General features: G+C 37.2%; 1 protein-coding gene across 5 annotated transcripts in view; it reads left to right on the top strand.

The window, feature by feature from the left end:
* LOC130884656 (SLAIN motif-containing protein 1) overlaps positions 1–12,152 on the top strand; it is a 192,383-nt gene that overhangs the window by 110,115 nt on the left and 70,116 nt on the right. For all 5 annotated transcript variants that reach the window (XR_009058103.1, XR_009058104.1, XR_009058105.1 and 2 more), the window contains 4 exons: positions 3,974–4,036; positions 6,903–6,995; positions 8,634–8,705; positions 10,797–10,871. Coding sequence is in view for 1 of the 5 variants with exons in the window: in XM_057785819.1 (XP_057641802.1) it covers positions 3,974–4,036; positions 6,903–6,995; positions 8,634–8,705; positions 10,797–10,871 (303 nt within the window). In the remaining 4 variants the exon portion in view is untranslated. The remainder of the gene's footprint in view (positions 1–3,973; positions 4,037–6,902; positions 6,996–8,633; positions 8,706–10,796; positions 10,872–12,152) is intronic.

The following is a 12,152-nucleotide window of genomic DNA, read 5'->3' as shown; positions in this document are numbered from 1 at the left end:
GGGTACCAGTCCCGGTGTTTCTCACTCAGACTCAGGGAAGCCCCTTTCAACCTCTATTTGTACAACATTTTATATATGCATTTTTGAGTGAATTATTATTTAATACTCTTTCCATATATAGGGTCTTTAAAGATATATGGATGGAATTACCTTGTTTCTTTCTTTCCTTATGTATTGCAGTAACATAATGACACTATGCTGATACATATTAGATGTTTAACAAATATAATGTGAATTAAAGACTAAGTATCAGAATAATCAATGTTTTATGATAGTCTACATAGGTAAAATCTATTGTATTCAGTGTCCAACATTTTAAGTCCCCATCACTGAAACTAAATAAAAGAAATCTATTTTTTTATGACTGATTTCTTTACTTGAGCCAATAACTGCTTCCTGCTTATGACAATCTCAAGAAATTGCAATGACTCAAGAAAACTAAAATTACTAGTTATATGTTATCTTTAAAATATTTAAATAATATGCAGATATATTAATTTCTTGAATATAAAAATCCTTAGGAATATAAAATACTCACTGATGAGATTTATAAAAATATGCAAATGTCATCCCATTTTGCTGTGTCAGTGAGTTAAGCAATTGTGTGAGTTATTTCACTAAATGCAATATTCTTCTCAAGGAGACTCATTTTGAGCTAAAAGTCTAATGCCTAATATCAAATCCTGACATAAAAAATAGTTAAATTTTGTGTGAAAACTTCTTAATTTTGTAAATGTGTTGAACACTTTACAGAAGCAGATTAAGTTAGCAGTGTAAAGAGAAGCATATTGTACCCTATTAATTAACCCCTCCTACATACACATGCGAGAGGAAGAGTGGTTAGAATTGGGCTAATAACTTTCTCACATTGGAATATATCCTAGGAATGCTAACAAGTAAAAGTGTCCCCTTGATCTGCCCTGTAAGGGAGTGTCACACCCCTTCACACAACATGGAGAATGCATTACATTGTTACAACATGGAGAATTCTTATACTGGAAAGTATGTATGTGGCTTCATACCTTAGACAACTCACAGTCTGCCCCACATGTACTGAAATCTATATTTTAAAATAATTCTTAGACCTATGGATGTATCTTAGCAGAATTCATGTCTAGAACATGTAAGACCCTGGGCTTGATTCCTACCACCAAAATAAAAATGAAAGACACGCAAAGACTTTTGAACCAAGTATTTGCTCAACCTTGCAACATTTGGCTTGGACTTCTATAAAAAACATCTATCTTCCACACTTTGACTCGCAGCTTTTCATCTTTTGCCATAGTGTGAAAGACACCACTCAATCCATGTGATCTTAATTAAAGAGTGTTTATTTTTGCATCTGTTAATTTGGACAGTCTAAACTTCCCTTACTGGATCTACCCAGCTCTCTCTTGCCACCCATCAGTGTGCATACCACAAGCAAATGCACACTGTGTGATTCTCATCATTTAGTTTGCTTTAAATATTGGTATAGATTATTCAAACTAAAGCCTTATAGCTTACAAAAACAATCTTGATGTGTGCTGTTATCTAATAAAATAAGAAAATCCTACGAAACCTCCAATAATATGGTTTCTTTGGTGACTCACCCTACTTTGGGAGTATCTTCTTTGAACGCATGTATAGGCTCAGCTTTTGAGTTACCTGTTGTGGCTGTTGAATCTGCAAGAATCTGGCTTCTTCTGTCTCCTCAGGTAGAGTCATTCTTTTTCCATCTCTCCAAAGCCGTGGCCCAAAGAGCAAGTGTGAATGTGTAGGCAGAGAAATATTCAGTATCTGTAGTGCCTGCAAGTGTCTTGTTCTTTTAATCGAAGATGTCCACCGTCAGGCTCAGAAACTCAATACAGACTTTCTAGGGATACCTTAACAAAACCCATATACTAAATTGCCTAAACACACGAAGGATGCTTACTCACAGTTCTTGAGGTGAGAAATCGGAGATCAGGTCATCATGGCAGGGTTGGTTTCCTCTTGGGCTAAGAGGGGGAAATCTCTTCCAGACTTTTCTCCTTAACTTGTATCTTCACATATTTACGTAACACCTATTTTGTTCAAGTCTATATTAGAACTTACTCCCAAGCTGTAAAAAGCCACGGATTTCTTAAATGCAGCACCTGGTTACCTCAGTGTCATCACGGTGGAGAGAGAATAACTTCCTGGCACAGAATTCTGATTTCCCAATATTCACATGCCCCGTGATCTTTTACCATTTACTTCTTCCAGTCTGAATGAATACTATGACAGTCCATGGCTCAAGCTTTCAACCACTTACTTAGTGAAGGCTGTTAAGGTAATAAAGCAGCCTCTGGTACCACAATGGTGACTTCTGTAATTTTTAGTGAAAGCTATCCTTTAGGCAAATTCAAACCCTTCTATCTGCATTATAAATTTGAGGGGGTTGACCTTATATAACTTTGTCTGATGGTGTGAAGAAATTCAGTTTTGAATTTTATGTCATTATTCATATTACAACATCAGTTAATATTCCTGAAATATTGTACCTTTACATAGTTTCACCGGAATACTTAAACTCACATTAAAGATATTTAAAGTAATCTCTACACTTATAAGAGCACACAAGCAGTTTTTTCTTAAGTGTGAAGTTTAAGAAGCTAAAGTATGCTGGCTAACTTCCATAATTTATTAATTATTAATGACCTGGATACTATTAACTTTCTCTCCACATAAACATGAGGATACTGTATTGTATATTGCATCCCCAGCAATGTTAATTTTGTAAGTGAGAATCTACAGTAACCTTACTTGAATCCAACATTTTAGAGCATGAGAAGAAAGAATTTTAGGAACGGGGATGAATTCCAGAGATGCGAACATTTAGGACTGAAATGAAAACGAAGAAGCCCCTCAAGCCTGTGGAGTCAATAACTCACTTTGGCTTCACCACTGTTTGCCCCCAACTGCTCACCACTAACCCAGTGCTACATCCCCGTCCTATCAGCTACTGCTCTTCTCTACTGGGTTCACTCACACCTGAATCATTTTGCCAGGACTTGTGTTTTTCTCACCAAAATCATGTTGTATTGGATATTAGGAGCCTCATTTTAAAAAATGAAGCCTAAGGAATTATGTAGGGGAAGTAAGGGAGGAAATGGGCCTCACCGTTATTCTGAAGTGGTTCTTCTCCTCGGTAGGTTTCACGACAAAGGCTTTTCCAAACTCATGAAAACAGCAAACAGGATCTTTCAATATTATGTTAATATGCAAATGACTAATCTGTGCTAACAGGCCAGAGCACCCTGTCCGTCATAGAAGATGTAAAATCACTGAGACGGAGATTTAAGAACAGCCTCTATCTTGTGACTTTTTATTCAATTGTTTGTCTGAGGTTTTATATTTGTGCAACCCAATTGCATGGATGAAATCTGCAGCTAAAAATATCCAAGCGTTGGACTTTTTGTAGGCAGGTACTATGAGTTCAGTTCTTCGTTCTCCCGTAAATTGGCTCACAGGCTGTGGGAGACTTGCTCAGCTTTTCTGAGCTCCAGATGCCAGTCCTGCAAGATCTCGTGAGATCTGAATGAGATACTTCATGTGAACATGCGATTGATACTTCAGAAACCAAACCTAGTGCTCATTCAGTCTGAGGCAGACACTTTTCAGATTGGATTTCCCAAGTTTTCCAAAAATGTTTATTCTCTCTCACTTATAAAATCCACACCCATTTAAATGGTGCTAGAATCAAACCCAGGACCTTCTGTGTACTAGGCAAGCCTGATATCCACCCTTCAGGGCTAATCCACCCATACTTGCATATTTACCTACGAGTCAATAGATCAAATAGCTCAATATCCAATTTCCAGTCTTCTAAACACTTATAAACCAAAAGTGACTATGTCTAAGATGATGTACTGATTTTTTATTGAAATTTTTTAATTTCCTAGAATTGTGTTATAACTAAATCATGCGCACACACTACGCTTTTGTTTATATTTATTTATATATTTTTTAGAGACCGGGGCCTAGAAAACTTAACTGAAGTAGATTCTCATATATCTGAAAATAAGAATGGGAGGTAAGATTGATTGTAATTGGCTTTATTTCTCAGCAATTCCTTTTTTACCCTAGTGATTGTTTAGAACATTTTCTGGGGGAGTTGAATTGCATTATAGCTTTAAATATAAGTACTATCCAAGTCAGAAAAGTTATGGCACCATATGCTTAATTTCTAACACAGAAAAATTAACAACGTTCTAATTGTGCCAGAATTTCTCAATTCTGTTGCTTCATCCTATTACTTGGTATAAAAGGTGTCATGAAAATTCAAAGCCCTTTATTTGGGTTGTGAGCATTTATTTTTACCCACTGTTACTTGGTAGGTTTTCAGGAGGGAAGGAAGTACCCTGCGACTCTCTTTTTGGATATCTCATGTTCAAAAGCACACACAAATTTCTCATCGCAACAAAGAAGAATTTCATTTTGAAATTTCCTTGTACAACAGAGTATGAGGGCTTTCAAACCATCGGTGTCTGTTAATATCCTGTCTGTCAATAAGAGGTGAATTAGGATAGACGCTCTACCTCATTGCTACACACAACTTAAGTTAGAAAGGGACTGATAACTTCTTCATGTGTAAGAGTGCTTCTATTTGTGTTTGAAGGACTCTAAAATATTCATTTTCTTTTTAACCTTCCCAAGGTGCTTCTATTTTTCCTAAGCTTCTGTAATTGCATAAGAAATAATGTTGTTGATTTTTTTTTACAAAGAGCGGAATGACTATGGAAAGAGGAGCTGATTGTCTTTCCTCATACTTGAATCTGACAGAGCTCATATTGCTCTGGTTCTCCAGATCATCTGTGCCTTTTTGTGTGACCCCAACAGAGTCTCTGAGTGAATGAGAGAGAAGTGTTCAGTGGGATCCGCGGCTCATAGAAACACATCTGCTGAACACATCCACTGAACACCACATCTCCTGAACACCACATCTCCTGAACACCACATCCCCTGAACACATCCACTGAACAACACATCCCCTGAACAACACATCCACTGAACACATTCACTGAACAACACATCCACTGAACAACACATCCACCAAACACATCCACTGAACGTATCCACTGAACACATCTGCTGAACACATCCACTGTGGGGAACTGACTAGGACTGACAATCAACCTCATCCAAACATTGTTTGGAAGCTATCAATGCTATACACAGTCTGAGTGGTTAAATGCAGTTAAGGAACTTTCCTTTTAAGTTGATTTAAAAGCTGCTCCGTTTTCTGTTCATGAAATAATGTTTTATAGGAAGGATTGGTGGAAAAACCGTATCTGAAAGATTGGAGCTTTGGTGTATGATTTTTAGGAAACTTAATTCAGTTGAGAGCAGCAGCATTTACAGATTATTTCCCACTTTGTTTTTTTGTTTTTTTTGTTTTTTGTTTTTTGTTTTTTTGTTTTTTGAGACAGGGTTTCTCTGTGACTTTGGAGCCTGTCTTGGAACTAGCTCTGTAGACCAGGCTGGTCTTGAACTCACAGAGATCTGCCGCCTCTGCCTCCCGAGTGCTGGGATTAAAGGCGTGCACCACCACCGCCCGGCTCCCACTTTGGTTTTGCATTTTATAAATTGATGATGTTTTAAGTTTTCACCATCAAAGGCAATTACAATGTCACTCATCGCCTTCTTCTTTGAAGCTATACATTTCTTAAATTTTATAGTGTGTATTATGTGATTCAAATATAATTAATATATATTTAGTGTGACTGGAGTTTGAAACCAGTGTCTTATTAAATCTAGGAAAGCACTACATTTGAATATTCTTCAACAATTCAGAACCAAGTTTATTATTCTTGGAATGATGTAGCATAATAATTACAAGAGAAAAAAACCTATGACAGTATTGATCTCACATTTTTACTACTTTGCAATTTATTTTTAGGAAAACAGAAAGAAAACTTACATCCTAACTTTACTCCATAACTTCATAATTGGAAATTTTAGTGTCTATTTAGCCAAAACTAATTTTTTTTTATAGTTTAAAAACTAAGATAGTTTCAGGTACCTTCTTCTAGTATTTTCATTTCTTTTATTAGTTTTATTTTTTGGATGTCAGAGATGATCAAGTAACACATTTTCTTCCTTAAAAGTTATATAGAACAAGGTTAGAGAGAAGGCTCAGAGTCAGTAGCATGTACTGCTCTTGCAGAGGACCAGAGTTCAAATCCCAGCACGCATGTTGGGTAGCTCACACAGCCTGTTATTTTTAGCTCCAGAAGGATTGCTGTCTCTGGCCCAAGGAAGTTCACAAACCCACCCACAGACAGTCTGTTTGATAGTACAGCTTAATGAAAATCTGAACTCTTCTGTAGGTTTTCATGTCTTTGTTCCCAAAACTTACCAACACAGAAAAGAAAAATTGCTACAATTTTTACTATTTTTTATGGGAATTTCCTCTGTTGCATGGGAGAAACTGAATGCGTTTATGATCTGTTAAACATGGTGACATTTTTAGATCAGCAGAAGTCTAGGTCAGATTTCTGAAGTCTTCAAAGTATTGCCTTTCATTAACAACAAAATGAGAACTCACGTGTCTCAAAGCAACCCATGGATCGTTCTTAAGTTGATGAATTCTTGGATATGTGATACAAAAAAAGCTATCTGAAGGGCTCTGCTATTATGAAAATGATCGAGGAATCAATTTTCAGTGGATTTTATCCTTGGTGAAAATACATTCCTTTGTAGCATTAGATAACATGGCCTTTGTGTGTTATTATGAAAGGCAAGACAGTGATTTCTGTGGAGCCAGGTTATTTTACTATATGGCTCTGTGCAGAAACCGGGTGGATGTAAAGAAGTGCTGACTACTTAGTGAAATCTTAATAAAACAAAAATGCTTGACCTTGATTTTGAATGACAAACACATATGTTTCTTCTTGCAGGCTCAATGGCCAAGTCAATGAAGTCACCAAAAATCTACTCAAGGAGTCCACGAGAACCTCTGTCTATTCTTATGAGGCCAGAAACAGCCTCAGGTACTAAAACCAATGACAAAACCAATGACAGGACTATCCTCGTGATTATTGTTTACATGCAAGCTAGCCATTATTTTTAAAGCATGGAACTTTCTATATGCAAATATACCCTTATATGAAATTGTTGAGTCAGCAGGTCAATCATTGCTGGGATGCTCATAGAGGAATATAAAATGTGATGGTTTCTTTATAGTCTACAATTATATAAAATATGATGATGGTGAGGTAAGCCAGACCCAAAAAGAGGAACATGGGATGTACTCACTCATATTTGGTTTCTAGCCATAAATAAAGGACATTGAGCCTATAATTCGTGATACTAGAGAAGCTAAATAGGAAGATGAACCCAAAGAAAAACATAGGCATCCTCCTGAATATTAACCTTCATCAGGCGATGAAAGGAGACAGAGACAGAGTCCCACATTGGAGCACCAGACTACAACCCCAAGGTCCAAACCAGGAGCAGAAGGAGAGAGAGCACGAGCAAGGAACTCAGGGCCATGAGGGGTGCACCCACATACTGAGACAATGGGGATGTTCTTTCGGGAACTCACCAAGGCCAGCTGGACTGGGTCTGAAAAAGCATGGGATAAAACCGGACTCACTGAACATAGTGGACAATGAGGACTGCTGAGAAGTCAAGAACAATGGCACTGGGTTTTGATCCTACTGCACATACTGGCTTTGTGGGAGCCTAGGCTGTTTGGATGTTCACCTTAATAGACCTGGAAGGAGGTGGGAGGTCCTTGGACTCCCCACAGGGCAGGGAACCCTGACTGCTCTTAGGGCTGATGAGAGAGGGGGAGTTGATTGGGGGACGGGGAGGGATATGGGAGGCGGTGGCGGGGAAGAGACAGAAATCTTTAATAAATAAATAAATTAATAAAAAAAGAAAAAATATGATGATAACATCAGTATTGGCATTCTTTTAGAGATTTATTGATTTTATTTTATGTGCGTATGTGCATACATGAGTCTATATATGTGCACCACACATGTGCTGGTCCCCACAGAGTCCAGAAAGTATCAGATGCCTGGAACTGGAATTACAGGTGATTGGGAGCCAAACCTGAGTTCCCTGCAACAAATGCTCTTGTCTACAGAGCCATCTCTCCAACATGGGTGTTCACGTTCTTGAATGAGATCTGTCAGACTATATCACAAAATCTGAGGTTTGGACAGTCAGTTAAAGTCCACTTTTAACTTAAGGTTTATGGGAGATATTTATGGCTTAGAAATGAATAGGGCATCAGGGAAACAGACACTAAAGTACAGTGCACAGACAGATAAAACGATCTTCATGCTCTAAGACAAATTTACTGAATCATTAGTTTTCACAATATTAATAACAAAGTATAACAAGACAGTGGATGTTAAGAATGGGAGAGGTGGCAACATTCTTCAGGAGTTGATTAATAACACTTCAACATTTTCATTTGAACAGTTAGTTTATATGCCTTCTAAGGTGTGTATGCGTGTGTATACATATATGTATATGCACGCGCATACACACCTTAGAAGGAATATATATATATATATTGCATTTATATTGCCTTTTGCATTGAATAGGAAAATGGTTTTGTTTTTATCTTCCTCACAAGTGATATTTTAACATAAAACTAAATGGTTTTATTGTAGCTCCAATGCTGGAACCAGGAATGTTGGTCCTAAGGACACGGTTGTCTACACAAGGACATATGTGGAGAATAGGTAACGGAAGTGCTTCAGATATTTTACTTCTTTGTATAGCTGTGTAATAATCCACGCCGTGTAAGAGGTGCTACCATTTCAGGGTGTGAGTTTTCATAGAGAAGATAGTTTAAGAATATTGTTAAGTTCTACACATACAATATTTATGTTGTTGCTAATATTAAACAGTTGATAAATAACTTATAGTCATTATATATACTCAAAAGAATTTCAAATATGTTTATGGAAGCTTCTGTCCCACCCAGTTCTGCAGTCATTGAGTCCCAAAGAAACACATAGAGGCTTATATTAATTATAAACTGTCTGGCCTACTACCTTAGGCTTATTACTAACTACCTCTCACAATTTAACCCATAATTCTTGTCTATGTTTAGCCATGTGGCCTGGTACCCCTTCTCAGTGCAGCATTCTCATCTTGCTTCCTCTGAGTCTGGCTGGTGACTGACTCTCTGCTTTTCCTCTTCCCAGAATTCTCATAGTCTGTTCACCTATACTTCTTGCCTGGCTACTGACCAATCAGTGTTTTATGAAACCAGTAGGAGTGACAAATCTTTACCATGTACAAGAGTATTATCCTGCAGCACAAATAACTAATAATCAAATAAAAGGATTGGTAATTAAATGTTATTACATAAATGTGTATGACCATTTGGTTATAACAACCTTTTAATTTGAATCACCTCAATTCAAAGACTCTATCTATTATTGGCACCCAATCTAATCTAGAAAAGAAGATACGTCTTTAGGTCAACTTATCATGGACAAAACTGCAGGAATCCATGTCCTATAAAACGGTCTGCTTGGAATGATGGATGTTGACAAAGGTGTCAACAGGGGTCATTGATTCACACACATTTAATTTTCAAGAAGTATTAAAAAATGAGAATTAGCCTAATTATAGGGTAATATAATGGCAAAGCACACAAATGGAGACACATGTGATATGTGTAAATTTACTTCAAAGAAGCCCAAGACAACAGTTCCGGGGAATCTCCGTGTGCGTGGGAACTCCCAGGGTCAACACAGTGCCTCTCTGGGTCAAACCCATGTGTAACTTACACATACAGTTTCCAAAGTAATTAAATTCTGAATTCAAATCTTGCTCTATTCTGACTTCATGACAGTAATCTGTGTTTTAACAAATTCAACATGCTTTTGACGCAAATGCAGATTTGAGAACTTTAGCTATAAAAGATAATGTTGTGTCGTGTCAGACCAGGAATGTATAGGGTAGAATAATCTGAAAGGATGGATTTGCTCCTGTTTGTTTGTTACCCTAACATGACCGTGATGTCCCACAAATACCTCCAACTTTCTTAAAGTCTGCTCTGCCGGATGGCACAGTATATCGTGATGTCTCTAAAGTTAGGTTCAAGACTGAGTTATTATTTGTTATTTACAAACCCAATAGCCTTGGCAAAGGTGCTGTGTGCATGCATGGATGTGTTTGTGTGTGTGTTGGCATTTTCATTTATATTATACTATTTTATTTACATTAATTACTTAATCGATTAATTTCCACAGTGCTGAGAATTGAATTTAGGGCTTTACACATAACAATTTTTTTAACCCCTAAACTGTCTCTGCAGCCCCTATTTAATTTGTTTTGAGACAGTATCTTGCTAGTTTGCCTAGGTTGACCTTGAGTACACTCCACAGTCTAGGCGGGTCTTGAACTTGTGGTCTTTCTTCCTCATCTTCCACAGCAGATAGGGTTACAAGCCTGTGCCTCTAGGCTAGGGAGCTTTATTTTAATAAATAAATGAGACGAGTATATGTTCTATGAAAAACAATGATGTCTTTATTGCTTATACTTAGATTTAGACTGCCTCGGCCTGTTCTGGTTTTTGTTTTTTTGTTACATGTGTTAGTTTCTTCGTTTGGTGATGTGTTGACTTGCTGGGGCTTTTGCAACATTACTTCTACAAATTAAAAAATGAAATTGGGAGGACATCATATGGTTCACAATATTACAAATATAACAATAATAGTAATAATAATGTGTGAAGGGATATATGATTTCTTACCTATGTGGAGGCAACGTTAGGGAAATGTATTGATTCTCACATGTCCCTATATGTTCATTTTTAGTAGATCACCAAAGGACGGATATCAGGAAAATATCTCAGGAAAATATATACAAACTGTTTATTCAACTTCAGATAGGTAAGTATGCTTATATTCCCATTTCAAACATGAAGTGTATATATGCACATGCATGCATAAAACATATGCACACTTTCATGTGCATATACACATATGTGTATTTCTCTTTGTCTGTTTTTCTGGAGATGGTTTTGATTGGAGATAGGTGGGAATCACACAGTAGGTGATTCTTGAAAACATGAACTGACATTCCACTTACTATGGGAAATAAACAGAGCAGTCCTTTCTCTGATGACATTAGACGTTCATGGCCTCCCTAGTGCAAAGAGCATCTCATCTGAAGAGGCGATTTCTTCTTTCTTTGTATTTCTGGATCTTTTTCAGTGCTGGCAGAATGAGATGATAATGTGGAGGCACAATTTTCTCCTTCTGATGTACTTGTAGTCTTGAATAGGAAGCTTTGTTATATACATATATGTGTCAGCTTATGAACAATTCATGGGGAAATACTTGCCAGGCATGTGCATGCAAGTAATTGTAAAACAAATTAAAAGTTGCAAATATTTATAAATAAACCACCACATAATTTGCACATATATATGAACCATTATATACTTGACATACATGTAAACCTTTGTGTATCTCTCTATATGTATCTAGTTATTAGGATGATGCAATTAGAATGACTGAACATATGAGACCAGACAAGTTTTATTTACTTTTCATGCCTTTTCTCGCACTTTCTCTTCCCCTCAGTTCCCCTTTTCTCTGCTCGCTCTCTTGGGCACCTGGACATGACATCACTTCAACTCAGGAGGTTAGAAGGCCTCACAGGCAGGCTAAGAACTCTCTGGGTCGTGGCACTTCTGTCCAGATCTCTTCACTGGCTTCACGAGAGCCGCCATTCCCTTGCCGTTCTGTGTTCCTGCATTCGTTTCTTTAGAGTGTCACAGATGATAACAATCCTGACTCTTCTCAGAATGAACTGAGTTTGCCAAGTAAAGCTCGTGGGAAGATGCACTGGACACAACATATACTATACCATATACAGTATATAATACACCATATACTATATATAATATATAATAATCATACGCTATATGAGTATTGTGCTGTACATGGATTTCATCCATGTATAGCCAGAGTCATCAGAATAGGTCTCTTGGTGGCATAATAAGAGTTAGGATACAGGGATGCAGATCATGACAAAATTATTTTATGTGGGCAATATACAAGGATTGGCTATTTTTATTTCATTATCTCATCATGTGTGGTACTCTTGAAGCTTTGGACCTACTTGCTAATAATGCCTCAAGCTGTAAAGACTACTGGAAGCTGTTT

This window comes from Chionomys nivalis, chromosome 12, assembly GCF_950005125.1.
Source record: "Chionomys nivalis chromosome 12, mChiNiv1.1, whole genome shotgun sequence".
NCBI classification, from domain to species: domain Eukaryota; kingdom Metazoa; phylum Chordata; class Mammalia; order Rodentia; family Cricetidae; genus Chionomys; species Chionomys nivalis.
This window is presented reverse-complemented; position numbering and strand designations above follow the sequence as displayed.